Source organism: Balaenoptera musculus, chromosome 16, assembly GCF_009873245.2.
Source record: "Balaenoptera musculus isolate JJ_BM4_2016_0621 chromosome 16, mBalMus1.pri.v3, whole genome shotgun sequence".
Taxonomy (NCBI): Eukaryota; Metazoa; Chordata; class Mammalia; order Artiodactyla; family Balaenopteridae; genus Balaenoptera; species Balaenoptera musculus.
In genome coordinates, this window is record NC_045800.1 from 31,260,398 (window position 1) to 31,277,679 (window position 17,282).

The following is a 17,282-nucleotide window of genomic DNA, read 5'->3' on the forward strand; positions in this document are numbered from 1 at the left end:
GAGCATCTTCTGTTACTTTAAAGCAACAGTGTCCCAAGATGTTTAGTGAGTTTCTCTCCAGGACTGTGGGAGAGGAAGATGACCCCTTGCTCCTTGGCCCTGCCCTCTCTGACCCGTGTCTTTTCCCCCTCAGTGGGCAGCTCTGTGAGACCCCTCCCCACCCGCCTGCCCCCAGGAGCCCCTGTGAGGGGACTGAGTGCCAGAACGGGGCCAACTGTGTGGACCAGGGCAGCCAGCCTGTGTGCCAGTGCCTCCCGGGCTTTGGCGGCCCCGAGTGTGAGAAGTTGCTTAGCGTCAACTTCGTGGATCGGGACACTTACCTACAGTTCACCGACCTGCAGAACTGGCCACGGGCCAACATCACACTGCAGGTGCGTGCCCAGGGCGCCCGTCACAGAGGGTGGTCCGGCAGCAGGGGACCCTGGCCTCAGGTCAGAGTATCAGGACAGCTGGGAGCACCCTGTGTTAGTCAAAACTCTTTGGATGTGGGTATCAGGATCTCAGCTTGAGCTAGTTTAAGCACAGTCGGAAAGGTTATTGGGTCACAAAACCAGTCTCAGGGAAGGGCAGGGGTGGAGGTGGTCTCATGGGTGACTGGATCCGCAAAACCAAACTTACCAGGATCTTCTCCCACCATCTCTTGTCTCAAAGACTCCCCTCAGCTTCAGCCTCCAATGCTGCAGACTGGCTTTCTCCATGTGGCCGGAACACGGCCACAGCTAGCGCTGGGAGCCCTTATTTTCCACTTCATGTCTTGAATTCCATCTCAGAACATTATTATGTTGAGGGAAAACGAAGCAAGTTCTACTTCAGCAGCATTGTTTGCTAAATATTTCTTGGAGAGGGACAGCGGATTGCATTGCACTTCACATGAAAAAAAATTAAACTCCTCTTTAGTCATCCCTTTCTTTTCCCCAAATTCCATTCCTTATCCCAACTGCCACATCTTTCTTCTCTCCTTTATTTGTCCTCTTCTCCTTCTTTTCTCTCAGAACCTTTCAGCCTCTCAAACATGCCCACTCTGCTCTCCTTCCCTTGATCACCTCTCATAAATTCTATCCACTACACTGTCCACACAGCAAGACCACAGCTAGCCTAACTGCTCAACAAAATAAAACTCACCAAAACCCTGCCCAGCCATTGCCTCAGGCACATCCTTGGAGAGGCTCAGTTTATCCCGCTATCCCCACCGCAGGCTCTTCCCCATAGCTCTAGTTGGACAACAGTCAGCAACCTCGGATCAGAGAAGATCTCTGATTGGCCTGCCTCAGGTCACATGCCCATCCCTGGACCAACTACTGAGTCCAGGGTGATGGGGTGCCATGGTCCAGACTGGGCCATGTGGCAGCTGTACAGACCAGGGGGTCAGGGTCTTTACCAGGAGAGGAACAAGGCAGGAGAAAAAGATGATGGCTCCCACAGCATCATAGAGGCATCTCCCTCCCAAGGCACAGCTCCAGCTTTTGCTTGCATGGCTCCAGTGACAGGTGCTACCTTCCAGGTTTGGGTGGCTCTGGCTGTTGGAGAGTCTTCCTGAATCTGTCCTCTGTAGGTCCCATCCTGGCCCCAAGGCAGCTCCCTGAGGCCCACAGAACAGGATACCCCACATCCTGTCTAACCGTCCTCTCTGGGCAGGTGGTCCCAAGCTCTGTTATCTCCTGGCACAGAGTTTCCAGGCCTCAGCTGGCCCATCTGCCCTCCCCTGCCTGGCCCTGGCCAGACTGGCTGTGGATGGAATTTGAGTGGGGGGGGTGGTGGTGTGGGGCTGCCAGCCTGGGACAGCGCCCCCTGGAGGATGTTTCCCTTGGGGAGGCAGGGGAGGACAGTTCTACACACATTTCTCTTTTAATCGTGGGTCCTCCGTCTGCCCCACCCGCCAGCCTGTGCTGCCGCTGCGTGGGGTGGGGTGGGGTGGGAGAGAAAGTGCCGTTGCCATAGGTCTCCACAGCAGAGGACAATGGGATCCTGCTGTACAATGGTGACGACGACCACATTGCGGTGGAGCTGTACCAGGGCCATGTACGTGTCAGCTACGACCCGGGCAGCTACCCCAGCTCTGCCATCTACAGGTAGGGAGGGCTTCTTCAGGCCCACCAGCTGCCCTCAAGGGCTGGGGGACTGCCAGGGAGGGGTCTCCTGGGCCAAGAGCAGGTGGTTATCGGCACTACCAGAGACCTGGGCTGCCCAAGCGGAAAGGGCATTCAGACCACCAAGTCCAGCCCCATGCTGGGTCCGAGGCTCCCTGGGGCCTGAGCAGTGGTCCCATCCTTCCCCGTCCACAACCGCCTCACAGGGAGCTCCTCAGTGGGGAGGGGAGGCTGATTAGTTGGAAACCCCTGCCCCAAACTTCTCAGCTTTCCTAAGAGAGTGCCCAGAGGGGAGCAGGAGGGACCAGGTCAGAGGCCACCAAGTCCCCACAGTCCCCTCTGTTAGATATTTGGTTTCTTGGGAATCAGCTGCTGGACCAGTGGCCTTTCTGGGGAAGTGCCTAGGCGGGGATGGGTCCAGCTGAAGGCCATTCCCTGGGGCGGGGGCGCCTCATCTTCTTCCAGTGCCGAGACAATCAATGATGGGCAGTTCCACACCGTTGAGCTGGTCACCTTTGACCAGATGGTGAATCTCTCCATCGATGGCGGCAGCCCCATGACCATGGACAACTTCGGCAAACACTACACACTAAACAGCGAGGCGCCCCTCTATGTGGGAGGTGAGGACCTGGCCTGGGTGGAGCTGCAGCTGGCCCTCCCCGGGCCACTCCATCAAGTGGTAGCAACAGACATTCCAGGTGGGGCCTCTGTTGCTCTCTGGCCTGAGCCTTGCCCGGCTCAGGAGAACTGCCTGGTGGGGGACATTCCCAGGTGGCAGTGGGGGAGGATCCTATGAATGGCCAAGCTGCTGGCGGATTGTCCACCTTGCCTAGAGCCCGCACTGCTCTCTGCCCAGCCCAGACTGACAAAGAAGGATGGGAATGTGGGTTGGGCTTGAGGCCTGGCCTGGGAGGGGGCCTGAACTTTTCCAGCTAACTTTTGCACGGTAGGTACCTTTCCTCTTGGCTTAGGGCCAGAAGGGGCTTGTCAGTTGTTCAGGGTCCGTTCTCGGGTCCCTCAGAGGCCCAGGCATGGACTCCCTGCTTCAACTGGGGACCTCCCAGCTGGGCTTACAGGCTTTGTGGCTAGATGGCCCCATCCAGCACCCGAGAACATTTCTAGGTCTAGACGAGACAGGTTTCTAAATGCAGCGGGGCCGTCTCCGTGCCTCAGAGGGCCTTGCCGAGACGTCGGCCAGGAGGGTGTGAGGGATGGAGCCCTGGATTCTAATCCCAGCTCTGCTGTTTACCAGTTGTGCAACTTTGCGCAGGTCACTGAGCACTGAAATCGAAGGGGTTTCAGCAACTCCGACGTCAGAGGGCTGCTGTGAAGGGATGACCACAAAAGTGGGGGACAAAGTGCCGTGCACATGGGTTCTGGGCCCAAGTCCTTTGCTGCTTTTGGGGTCTCTGGGAGGTAAAAGCTGGTGTTCTGGGCAGGAGCCCTGCGCGAGGGCGGCCAGACTCAGGCACCCAGAGCATCACTTGTCAGCTGGTTGCTGCCAGGCCTGGCACCCCCAGGCTCTGATCACAGAGGAAGCAGCTTTTCCATTTCTTCTGGGAAAGGAGTCTGGACCCTCCAAGGTGGCAAAAGACATTGGCCCAGAGTTGCAGAGACTGAAGGACAGATGCCGAGGGAACACTGTAGAGATGCCCAGTGGGCCTCAGAGGTGGGTGCCAGGCAGGGTTTGAGCCTAACTCAGCTCAGCTCTGCCCCCTCCCCTCCACTCCAGGGATGCCAGTGGACGTGAATTCGGCCGCCTTCCGCCTGTGGCAGATCCTCAATGGCACGAGCTTCCACGGTTGCATCCGAAACCTGTACATCAACAACGAGTTGCAGGACTTCACCAAGACGAGGATGAAGCCAGGGGTGGTGCCAGGCTGTGAGCCCTGCCGGAAGCTCTACTGCCTGCATGGCATCTGCCAGCCCAATGCCACACCGGGGCCCGTGTGCCACTGTGAGGCCGGCTGGGAGGGCCTGCACTGCGACCAGCCAGCCGACGGCCCCTGCCATGGCCACAAGTGAGCCTGGGCTGGGCTCAGGGAGCCCTCCCCCACTGCCCACCTGCAGGTTCCCTTCCCTTCCCTGCAAGTTCCACTTCCCCATGGTGAGGAAAGACTGTGTCTTTAAACTCCAAAATTGGAACATGTGGCCTAACACAGGGTTTTATTAATTTTTTCTGGCTTTCAGTTTTTATGAACAGGAAAAGGACCCTAGGGACAAACACAATCACATTTTGCTGCCTTTGTTTCAATTTTGGGAACAGAATAAGACCCTGTGAAGCCCAAGGCTGGGGGTGTGGGGTGCCCTCGGGTGGGCTTGGATTGGCTCTGGCCTGTCCTCACAGTGCCTTTTCTCTGTCCCTCCAGGTGTGTCCACGGGAAGTGCGTGCCTCTAGATGCTCTTTCCTACAGCTGCCAGTGCCAGGATGGGTACTCGGGGGCCCTGTGCAACCAGGCTGGGGCACCTGCAGACCCCTGTGGGGGCCTGCGGTGCCTGCACGGCCACTGCCAGGCCTCAGCCACCAAGGGGGCGCACTGTGTGTGCGACCCCGGCTTTTCGGGCGAGCTGTGCGAGCAAGGTCAGGGGCCCCCCTCCTGACATGCCCTCTCCAGGGTCCCTCCCCACAACGTGCTGTAGTGACTTGACTTTTCTTTTTCCCAACCTCAGCAACTGCTCTGTGCCCCCTCTCCCCTCCTGCACCTTGGGCTGCTATTGGGCTGTAGCGCCCCCAGTCCTCTGGGCTCTGAGCCCCACCCCTAGACAGATGCCCATCTCTCCCTGGCCCAGCTTGCCCTGTAGCCCCTTTATCTGGGCTAAGTGCCCCTTCTGGCTGGGGTCTCTCCTTACAGAAGAGACCACCAGAGTAACAGCATCTTGGCCACATCACTTAGGGACCTGGAGGGCAGCAGGAAGTCTGAGAGTTGGGGACCCTTCCCAGGTCCTCCTGGCCCACGTGACCAAGACGGTCAAGGGACTGCTGCTGAAGGGGGCAGGAAAGAGCCTGAGAAATCCAAAACTCAGGCACCTTCAGGTCCCCTAGGCCATACCCTCTGGCTCCAATTTCTTCTCTGATGTCATCGCCTCCCAGGCTTCCAGCCACCTCTTGCACTCCTCTGGAGGCCACCTTACCCTGGCAGCCCAATCTGTCCTGGGGGGCCTTGGCAGCTAGAAAGTTCTTCCTTTTCACTGACCTCACTGTGGGCCCAGGAGGAAGCGTGTGCATGTGCATGTCTGGCAGGGAGGAGGTGGGGATGGAGGTGGGGTCCGAGGATGCTGCCCCACCCTCCTCCTCCTCCTTTTTCTGCTCCTCCTGCTTCCCCGGGGGCAGCGCTGGCCCATGGGTGTGCCCTGAGGCTTTCTCTTGGTGTCTGTCCCATCCAGAGTCCGAGTGCCGGGGGGACCCTGTCCGGGACTTTCACCAGGTCCAGAGGGGCTATGCCATCTGCCAGACCACGCGCCCGTTGTCGTGGGTGGAGTGCCGGGGCTCATGCCCCGGCCAGGGCTGCTGCCAGGGCCTGCGGCTGAAGCGGAGGAAGTTCACCTTTGAGTGCAGCGATGGGACCTCTTTTGCCGAGGAGGTGGAGAAGCCCACCAAGTGTGGCTGTGCCTTCTGCGCTTAGCGCCCGGCGTGGACGGGGAGGGGAGAGGGCGGGCGAGGGGGCGCGGCCGCAGCGGAGACCGAGTGGCCGGCAGCTGGGCTGGGGTGCGGGCCATCACCGCGGCGACGCCTGGGCGACCGGCCCTCCCGTGGGCGGGGCCAGAACCACCTTTCTAAAGCCGACGGCGCCGCAGCTGGGGACGGGGCGGGGCGGGTGGGCGTGGCCCGGGCCGCAACCCGCCCTCTCCGGAAGTGCCTTGCACAAATAGGCGCTTAATAAATATTTGTTGAATGAATGTCTGCGTGAGGTCAGGCCAAGAAGTGCAGAATAATGACACCTCCTCCTTGCCTGCTACCTGGGTCTGAAGATGGGACTGCCCCTTCCCAAACCAGCCTTTCCCTCTCGCCTGTGGCCTGTGCGGGTCCCAGAAGCCCCTTGCCCCCCTGCAGATAACCTCGAAGTACTCTCAACCTGCGCTGGGGCAGCCGGCCTGGCTCTCAATTTCTGCTGCCGCAGCGTCTGCTGGCAGTAGGCCAGGCTGTGAAGGGGAAGGGCCCCCTCCTGCTGGCCAGGAAGGGACCAAGCCCTGCCCCCTGGGCTGCCTGGCGGTGCTGCAGCCACTGCTTGCTTGGGAACGGGCCAGGGGGTGGAGGTGGTTTTAGGACCAGACCTCTGAATCCCAAAGTTATGGGATGAGCACTGTAATTTCAAGGAGGGTGCTCATGCGGAGGAAACAACCGCTGGGACTGCTTGGAGGAGGGGGGGAACACCACCAAAAAGGACAGGGGTTCTTGGTTCCAACTGAATAAACATCACCACCTCCAGATACTAGCCACCAAGGGGGCATTGGTCCTGGGCTTCCCCAGCCATTAGCCAGCCATCAGCTGCTAGCTAGCAGGGGGACTTGGGGGTGTAGGGGGCTTGGGCTAGGCTGCTAGGCCAAGGAGGGGTCTCCTCCCATGTAGACTGGGTTCAGATCACCTCACGCCGCAGACCAGTAGGGAACAGTGGTCCAGACATCAGGAAACCTCCGCTGGCTCTGTCACTCTGGGCAAACTTCTTCCCCATGGGCCTCAGTCTCCTCAGGTATCAAATGGGGAGATGGGGGTGAGCAATGTAGACTCTCCCACTGTGGCTCCAGGAGGGAAGCTGGAGGAGTTAGAAGATCTACTTTCATTAATCACATCAACAAGTATTCATGTGCCTAACCGGGGCTGGGTACTGCGGGTGTTCTCCCCTCACGGACAGAGGCGACTGACCACAGAACATCACAGGAGCGACCTGTGATGCTTGGGAAGGATGCCTGGGAAGGGATCTGAGGCGAGTGAGGGCTCCAACCACAGACACTGGCCCAGGCCAGAGCTGCTCACTCCAAGTGTTTGCAAGGAAGGACTCAAGTGTCTGAAGAGTCATCGAACATGTGGCTGTGTGACTACAAATGCTTCTCTTCCACGCGGAATGAACACGCAGAAAGATGATCTTTGTGCCTAAATAGCGAGCTGGCTGGAAGGAAGATAGGTCACGGTCTCCTGTCCCAGTGTCTCCCCAAGAGCGTGTGCCCCTGGGGGATCCTGGGGGGCAAGGAGGGTGAGCATGTCCCTTTCCTGGCTCCTTCCCTCTGCAAACAGAAGGCAGGGTCAGGGGAGTATGTTGTGATGGGGTTGAGGTGGCCTTGTGCTTGGGGGCGGCAGGCGGAGTCCTTGATACTATCCTGGAGCATCCTACGACTGAGAGCGCCTGGCGTGTTCCACTACCCTGGGACTCAGGCCAGTGAGTTTGAGTCCTGGGCCCCCTGTAATGGGCAGAGGACCCTGCCCTGTCCACCTGGGGAGGTGTCCTGAAGGCTGGATCTGCCCCTCACCAGGGGCCAGGCTCTATTTTCTTGTAACTCTGAGCAAGGCCACAGCACCCCTCACACTCATGCGCAGCAGCCTGGGCCTCGAGGGGCTTCTCCTAGGGCTGCACAGCATCCTTCTCTTACCTGGACTTTCTGGGCCCCTGCGGGCACCTGGACAGCAGCCAGCACCAGGCTGGGTAGGAAGGAAAGCTCAAGCTAGCCTGCCCCTTCCACGGAAGAGAGGGTTCTGGAACCCGCCAACCCTGAGACACATACCTTCCCCTGGCTACCACCATTCCTCACTGACCTGCAGAAACCGTTACCCGGGCTTGAGGGGTGATGTCTGGCAGGACCTCTTCGCTCTGCAGAAGTGGAAAGGGCACCTGCAGACAGGTACTGGCTGCCAGGAGTCCTGCACTCCCAGTGCCATGGGTTTGGGAGGGCAGAGGATGGAGTGTTTGTTTGCAGGGAGTACCCTGCGAGCTTGCTGCCACCCCTGTGCACCCCTCCACAGCACCCCGCGCCCCAGCCCAGCTCCATACTCACCCTTGGTCGAGCCAGGAGATTGGGCTGCACCACAAGGGTGAGGGCAGCAAGGGGCCGAGAGACCCATGCGCCCCAGGATCAAGTTTTCCTCAACTGAACCACCAACCCGAAAGTCGCTAAGGAACTGGATCACCACACACCTTGCCTGTTCACGTTTGGGCCTGCCGAGTCCCAGAAGAAGGCTACCACGAAATCATCTGAGAAATCATTTCCAAACCTTGCCACCCCTTTGGTAAAGACTCCAGTTCACTTTGATGTCGTCCTCGGCTGATTCCACTGAAGAGACATAAGCAGGGCAAGTCCCAAAGTTGCTGCTGCTTTGGCCGCACTGCAGGCGACAGTGGCCTTGGCTCCCTGTGCAGGTGTCAGGAAATGGAAAAGGCTGTACTTTGTCTCTTCTTTGCCTGCTGTTAGCCTAACCAGGAAAGTATCTCTTTACACAGAATACTTAACAGATTCTAATATATATTTGTATTTCATTTTGTTATAGTATTTTTATATGTTAAAGTCAACATCCAGTGTCTCGCTTTGCTTTTCAGATGCTATGTAGTTGTGACATTTGGTTTGGTTTGGGGTGGGGGGGTTCTGTAGTCTTGTTTGGATCACTCTTTTAAAGAGACTGGTTTAGAACAAGCCCCTGGGGGAGCCACACCTGCCCTGTCCTGAGACGTGTTATTTTAGAACATGTTGGATATTGTCTGTTGTCTTCCTGTGAACATGAAATTGATTCACTCAGGTTCTGCCTTTGTTGATCTCTTTTTCTGCATCAAGGATGAGCCCAGGGCTGCTGACACACACCCTCGCATGGGCGAGAGTTTCTGGGCTGCCCATACACCAGCCACAATGCAGGCGTGGAGCCCAGACACAGCACATGTAGGGTATCTGCCCTTGGAACTCTCTAGCCTTCCTGAAGTGGCAAAGGAGGCCTGTTCCTCCTGAAGAAGGAAGGGGAGGTCTGGGGGGTGGCTTAGTCATAGCTCCCTGGGGATGTCAGTGTGAGAACAGAGCCTGACACGGCACAGCACACACGGATCTGGGGAGGCTGTCCATCCTCATTTCTCTTCAAGAGTCACACACCACGTTTTGTAAGTTTGTGTACAGGGCCATGCCCATATTTAACATGGCTCTGAAGGTTTTAGAGCATCAGGGCAACAGATTAGAGCAGTGTGGCTTCTCCAACTGTCCTGTAAGGTTGACCTGTCAGGCACCAGAACAGTGGTTCTTAGGGATCAGTGGAGAAAGGAGACAAACATACTTCTACAGTGGTTCTACTATGACTTCAGACCACAGAACTGCACTCAAATTGAGCTTTGTAGGACGTGTGACCTCAGTGTCTTGGTGAGGCCAGGCCCTGGCAGTGAGGCTGGGAAAGCCCCCTGACACCAAGGGGACCCCGCTGGCCCTCCTCTGATGCAGGACCATAAACTGATTTCCCGCTCGTGGTGACGGTCACATATGCCACACCTTAACAGCACACGGTCACCTTGAAAGTGGGCAGTGATGGTAACTGCAGTGCCTTCAAAGCAATGAGGGATTTGGGAGGAAATGTAACGAACCAGGTACAGGACAGAAAACAGGTTAAAATAGGGTTGTAAGCTCAAGAGTCTGGAGAGGCCAGTAGGTTACTTACCTAAATGAGTCAAGTGGCCACATGCCCTTCAGCCCATCATCTGTACTGCCACTTCTGATAAAGCAGCAGGGACAGAGACCTGGTTCCCTACTGTGAAGAGCAAGGGACAAATGGTAAGTGAGGCAGATTGTGATGACCTGCAGGGTGAGCTTTCCAATCCACCCAGCTTCAGCTGACTCTTACCACGCACTAATTTTGTCAGATCTTCGTTATCTTTTTTTAAAAGCTAGAAATCAATTTTAATGTAAACACTCAGTTTTAAAATACTGTTTTTTAAACACTGGCTAAATAAAACACAACTGTCAGCCACCAGTCTGCAACCTGAGTTAGAGTAAAGTAAGTGGCACATTTCAGTTACAAGGAAATATCTAGCCAAGGGAATGGGCACAGCAGGCCTTGGCTGGGGGGGTGGAGGGAGTCGAAGGGATGCCCAGGCTTCCAACTAGAGTTGCCACACTTCCCCATATTGGTGATAATGCATCTCTATCACCCCTGTGTCCTGAGCCCTCAGAGTTCATTTTAGAGATGTTCCCTCACCCCAAGCCAGTCTGCATCTCTCATGTCAGACTCCAGTTATTCTACCACATGATGAATATTGGAGGAAAAGAGGTCTATTTCAACAACGAAAAGTCCTCATCTGGAACAAGATAGTTCTCCAAATTCAAATTAAGAAGGGCGGCCTGACTGCCAGCTGCAGGGTTATTTCCATCGGGTGGAGTTCTGCGAGTCAATGGCCACTGTCAGATGAACTTGTTAATGAAATTGTGGCTGATTCCACAGGAATCACTGGCTCACTGGATCCCTAAATAGACTCATCTCCAGGAGAGTTGAAAGAATATAATGAAACGGGTCATGAGGCGAGTAAATGGAAGGATTCCCTGCCAACTTTCTGCCATACCCCAACATGGGCTCCAGAGAGCTGGGGTGCCATGCACATCCCCCCTAATCTAGCAGTGGCATACCTGAGGTCAGTAGCACGGATTCAATTGCTCCTTGCACCTCAGGATGAAGCACTGGCACCTTTCCGGTTCTGCCATGGGAATTCCCAAGGATCATCCATTGTGTTTTCTATTCCCTGAAGTTAGGCATAACTCACAAAATGGCCACAGATCTAGCAAACGATGTTCCTTTAAGTCCCAACATCAGTGGCCGAGGCAATAGTAGTAAGAAGTATTGCTTTTTGGTTCCTTCTGGCAATTTACCAACTTTGCTGTAGGCTACAAGTTGAACGCTGGGCTTCAATGCGTTCCGTACCCTCTCCAGTAACTACACAAACACACTTTAATATCAAAGAAGTTTAATACGCTGCAATAAAATAAGCGCCTAGGAAAAGCTCATGGAATAGATGTCAACGTTAGAGAAATCCCGCCCACACATCCTCTAGCTCCGTAACCCATCCCTCAAAACCAAACTAGAAAATCTGAAACAACAAAGGAAATCCTTCCAAGCTTGGATTTCAGTGAGGGCCCCTTTACCAATAACAAGAACACAGTTTCCTACATGGTCTAATAGGAAAGTAAAACACAGAAGCACAAAAAGTCCACAAGATTTCAATATTTAAGAGACTTGGTACATATTCAAAGTTAAAATAACTCCAACTTTTATAGCTATACATATTGTTTTAAAGCAACTTAATATATTTTAAATTTCATATATACACTCTCAAAGGTTCTTCAGGTGAGGTATGTAAACATTGTCTAATGAAAAATTTTCAATGTTTCAAACCAACAAATTCACAGCATACATTGAATTTTCTTCCATAAAAGACACAGTATTTTCCTACACTCACTAACATAGTGGAAGTCCAGGCCCAAGGGATACATGCTGATCATCCGGATTACCGTTTGCAGAAATTCTCATTTCACTACTTTTGACAAGACCGCCTTCACACAGGTCAGGATCACACACCTGGTACCAGGAAGGAGCTAGGCCCTCTGGAGACTCTGTCCTTGGGCATCTGGATCGCTGGCTAAGACTCACAAGACAGCAAAAAGGAGCACATCTGAACAACTACGAGAATGACCTCGGCAATGACAACACTGGGAAGAACCAGAAAGACCTTTAAAGGAACGGTAGAGATTCATCTTAGAGCTCCCTGGATCCACAGCCAGATCAGCAGCCCTGCCCTAAATTCACTCTGAAGGCTGTGGCCTAAAACCAATAAAAACCCAACACGGCACCTGAGCTTCAGTTAAATTGCATGGGCCTCCCATGACCCCCTGGCCTCTCAAAGGCGTTAACTCTAGCCTAAAAGTAGGACCCTGGGCTGTGCTTTTCATACAGGTTGGGGTTGAATTTCTTAATATCATAATACATACGGGAAAATAATGCCATGAGTTCACAAAGATGACCAATGCCTGCACACAGGCACTGGCCAATGACCTGGGAGGAGCTCAATTTTGAAAACTACTTGTTCCCTGAGGGTAAACAGCAGGCTTCTATTGAGATTAAGTGAGGCTAATAAAGGGATTATTTATTACAAGGCCATAAGACTCCGGGAGCCTCAGGGCGGAATTCTATTTTACCCCACGTAATCTATAACGCCCCCCCCCGCCCTCCCCCCACCACAAGAAGTAGTCACCTTCCCAAAGACACAACATAGGTCCGCTTCTTTCCTCTTGCTTGCTTCAGGCTCAGCAACGGAAAGTTTTATCCTAATGCACCCACTTCAATCTAAAAAAACACTAGTGAAAAATTCCAAACACCATCATAAATACAAAAGAGAAGACATATTCCAAAAGCCTAAAAAACTACATTATTCTATTAATGGTTATCTGGGTGTGGGGTATTTTTCATAAAGTTCAGGACGGTCACAAGGAGAGGCTGCTAAACAGCTTAGAAATCTGTTGGACTGAACACGCTGGGACGCTTGGAGAGGCAACTGCCCTCTTTGCACGAACCTAAATGATTTAACCCCAGACACGGAGGGGGCTTCAGATATTTCAAACTCAGGCACAGAGGAGGAGTACAGGAAATGGGCTAGCTCTTAAATGTAGCTCAGATACAGTCAAAGGACTTTTTATGGGCCATTTACATTTTTAATGTGAAAGGTTCTTACACTTATGCTATAGCCAAATGAGTTTTGCCTCAGCTAGATTCTGTAAACCCTACAAATTCATGGAAAATTGATAATTTTTCAGTCTCTATGCCCAATTTTTGATGTGTCTGGTGCTGGCAGATTTCTCATCCATCGCTAGTGTTGTATGATGTGAAGGAGCGTGCAGACAAACAGAAGCAAAAATTCAAGTACAGCAGCCTCTCCAGCAAAGGCAAGAGATCTTAGCAAGAGCTGTTCTACCCCCACCCTATCCTCTGAGACAAGGGCTAACGCAGAGCCCGGAATAAATGCTATTACCTAGAATCTTATTGCTTACAGGCAACACATCAGAAAGAAAACCTGGAAATCTGCTCTGCAGGTCTGGGGGCTGACCACTGACCAGTTTATCATACATATGTGTGTGTGTATAGATATATAATATATAACATAACCAGATGAGAAGAGGGAACGACTAAAGCTTGGATTTGGTGTAACATTACAGATCAAATGCCCCAAACAGCTCTCAACCTGCTGGTTTTTGTTCTTTCTCCATGTGTGAACTGTGTTATGAAAGGAAGTCCACTGCTCAAAATATATTCTTCTACAATACTACAATGCAAACCAACATCACTCAGAACATGAATCTGTACACAGCACATGTAATAAATATTTTTTAAAAACTATTTACAACATTATTTCTCGTGAACATTTAGATGAGAGCAAAGTTTATTTCTTCCTGCAAAGTTTAAAAAAGTTTTGACTGTCTAGTTCAGTGCTAAATTCCCTGGCACCTAGTTACCCTTTCACATTTCATCTTAAAATCAGATTTGCTTACAAATAGCATCTGAAAAAAAACATTCTCCAGCATGACTGTTCAAGTGTCTTCCTCACTTGTTTAGAAAAGACAAAGGGAGGCCATAAGTAAATATGCTAATTATGGTTCAAATGGATGACACAAATCCCTGCGTGTCGTCCCAAGCTCACCGCAGTCCTGGAGCTGCAGTTCTCAGTCCAGCCAGCCGGGCAGAATGAGAATCGTGACTCAGACAGGGGTGCCCAGGAATGGGGCACAGGGAAGAGGAACATGATGGGAGAGCATCAGTTCCATTACATTTACGGGTGCTGAACTGCAGGCCAGGACTCCTGAGAAGTAAAGCTGCACACATCTTAGAGCAGACGGCCTCACTGTGTACCATCAGTTATAGGTGGGCTGGCCCACATCTGCACAGACGCTGAGAGAGGGAGGAGGCAGCAAGCTGAGGCGCTCAGTACTCAGTCAAGGTGCGGAAGGAAACGTGCTTATCTCCCGTAGTTAACGAGAGTGGGAACAGGTCTTTCACAAAGGTGAGAAAGACTAAAATACATCTTAATGCTTTCTTTAGGCAACCAGTGGTTTCTCCATATCCCACAGGTATAGGTTTGTATTTCCTTGGGGTTACAACTAAGGCTCATCTCCCTGCACAGGATGTTGAAATCTACAGCTGAATGTACCAACTGTATATGCAAAAAGTGGGCTGCTGGAGGCAAGCCCCGATGCCATGCCTGGTGCAGTCACACCGACTGTGGGAGACCCCCTTTGTTCTGGGATGGGGTGACAGTGGGGATTGTGCTCAGGTTCCCAATCCAGTTGCATCTGCCTCAATACAGTGAGGGCTTCAAGGCTCACCCTTCTGCCTTCACTATGTTGTTTGGGGGTTCAGTGGCCGAGCATCGTAGCTGGGGAGGATGGGTTCTCTAGAAAGAACACTTTTTTGGAAAGCCCTTTTGACATTAATTTTTTTTGTTTGTTAAAATAAATACTTTCTATAGAAGCATTTGAACAGGAAAATACCACTATTTACACAGTGAAATAAATTTCACAGTGGTGTGTATAAATACGTATTATATATATGTATTTGAAATCATAGTCACATAGTCTCCTAGAACTATTAAGAATGCAGAAATCACTGGTGAAACTTATAACCTTAAGCTATAGTGGCTCTAAAACTAATCCCTACCTGTGGTATAAATATACAAAATTATGAAAATCTTGTTTGTATAGCATCTCTTCCACAAACTAGCTCCCAAATTCTACAGATTTAGCTACAAGACGACATGAAGTGTAGATTATAGAAAACGATTTGAGTGAGAAAGTTGGTAAGGTGACTAGCATTTGGACCCAATGGCTAACTACGAGAAGAAAAACAGTTATGAAAAGAAATGCTTCTAATACAACATATATATGTTCAGTGAAGCACTTGAGAAGTAGCAGACTTCCCAGAGAAGAGGCCTCCTGGAAGGGGGCTTGGGGCATAAGCAGAAGAGGGAAGAGGCAAGGTGCCAAAGGTGGGTCCTCAAAATGAGGTGAGTTAGGCCTGACCAGGAGCGGGCTTCACTGGCCAGGCCAGAGAGCTCTGAACTTCGGTCTAAAGCTGCTGGTGGGCTGACAAGGTGCCATCGACATGCTGGTATTTTTAAGAGAGCTGAGGATGGGTGATCTGGATTAGAGGTTCAGACAGGTGAAAAGACCAGCCATTTATATTCACAAGTAATGACCGAAGCTTGGGGAGTGATAAACTTGCAAATATACTGTACATGAATGTACTGTATAGTTTCTGGGGGTGAAACTAACATGCCCTCTGCCTGCCGGGAGAGGCACTATTCTAGGCTTTAAGTTCATGAGGAAATCCGTTTGTGTTGAGCACTGCTGTAGGGGAATATCTCTCCATGAGAGTCAAGTTCACCCTGACTCATAAACATGAAGACAACTGTAGTACTTTTAGTTTAAAAGACTTTGTACTTTTAGCTTTAACTAGTTATCCTAGTAGAGCACGTTGAATGTCCAAGATTCAACAAATACTCAATCCACAAAGGGAGATATATTTTTTTCTTTAATACACGAGCATTAGTCAGGAATAATGTGGAACAGCAGCTGTGTGCTAAGATCGAACAGGCAGAAACAGTGAAATCTAAAAGGAAAGAAATGTTGCAATGCTGGACTACATAAAAAAATAAGTTTGTGCCTAACTGGCCACACAATTTGATCTTGAATGACATATTGCAAGGGCCAGTAAACCTTTTCTTTAAAGGGTCAGGTAGTAAATAGCTTATATTTTAGGCTGTGCGGGCCACATGGGGTCTCTTTACTCTTTTTTTTTTTTTAACATAACCCTTAAAAAAACAAGGTACAATGCTTTCCTCCAATCTCTGGTATATTATAAAACCATGGGCAAGTGGTTCTTTTTTTAATAAGCAATCTACTTCCATGTGGCTTGCCTACTGAGCACCTCATGTTAAATGGAATGGTCCCAGGCAGGTGAGAAAGCCTCTGTGTCACTTTGCTCACTGGCGAGCATGACCGCACACCTGCCCCTCTGAGCACTAACATAAACCACCAAGGCTCTGGGAAAATGATCAAAGGGAAGGTAAAGCAAGGAACTGGCCAGCTGTGGCTCAATTCCAAGGGCAGAAGCATGAGCAAGGATGCCTGCAAAGTGACTCAGGTGGTTCCCTGGGTCCCCAGTATAGCATGGCAAGCAGCATCAGGGAGCTCTGGGTTTCTGCCTGAGCATGACAGTATCCTTAAGGGAAGGAGGTCAGACTTTCATGTCTTCCAATCTGTCCACTGTAGAATACAGCAGTTTGTTCTGACATTTCAAGGGATGAACTATATCGAAGGCTGTCTCAAAAGGCTTCCCATAATTCTGCTTGTATTAAATACAATCATCTTTTTATTTTCTCTTTCTCCCTGAAAAGGACTTGGGAGCAAGCCTGGGGTAGAGTATTTACTGCTGGGATGTGAGGATTGCTTTGCTGATGCCTTACATAGACATGATTTCATACTCAGAAAAATTTCCAGTATTTCAGTGGATACCGAGCCATAAGAAGATAAAAATTCATAGTTAAGAATTCAAAATGATAATTATCTGTTTCAAAACAAACGGAACAGTCACTGTTTTAGAGCCACTGAGAAACACATCCTTGAGTTTTGGGGGAGGGGAAGACAAAATCTTGGCAGTTGACAGGATTTAATCTAATCATCCATAACTTCTCAGTCACACTCAGGTTATAATAGGCTCCAATTTTCTATTAGTCTTTCTAAAGCACTTCAAGCCTCTATCTTTCAGTTATTGGTGTGCCTTTAATAAAATTATTTTGAAAGAAGAGTAGGTGACTGAAAAAAGTATCAGTGCCAATACATTTTTTATTTTCCTAGAAGCTGGCCAAAAATATTACATAATAAACAATGCCTTGGGTTTATGATTAGACTTCGTTTCCTCTCTGTGAAAAGGTTTTTCCATATCTAAATGTAAGGTTCAGAAAACTGAACATCCACCTAAAGTTGTCTCAACTAATTTTGAAAGAAACAAAATTTGGCTTACTTTAGTAATAAACAAGAAGTGAAGCCAGAGTCAGGTCTATGACAAAAACTGAATGAAAGGAGAAGCCCAGGCCACATCATGTTAGAACTCTGAATTCCTAGTTGCTCATGGATTCTGACTCTAGAGGTTAAGGTGGCCTCGATTTGGCCACTGTGATGCGTGATTCTAACAGGATGTGACGC

General features: G+C 51.0%; 1 protein-coding gene across 1 annotated transcript in view; it reads left to right on the forward strand.

Moving 5' to 3' along the window:
* SLIT1 (slit guidance ligand 1) overlaps positions 1-5,710 on the forward strand; it is a 170,401-nt gene extending 164,691 nt beyond the window's left edge. The window contains exons 32-37 of the mRNA XM_036828945.1: positions 134-371; positions 1,939-2,069; positions 2,553-2,707; positions 3,820-4,108; positions 4,457-4,668; positions 5,472-5,710. Of these exons, the coding sequence (XP_036684840.1) occupies positions 134-371; positions 1,939-2,069; positions 2,553-2,707; positions 3,820-4,108; positions 4,457-4,668; positions 5,472-5,710 (1,264 nt within the window). The remainder of the gene's footprint in view (positions 1-133; positions 372-1,938; positions 2,070-2,552; positions 2,708-3,819; positions 4,109-4,456; positions 4,669-5,471) is intronic.
* Positions 5,711-17,282: the final 11,572 nt, after the last annotated feature.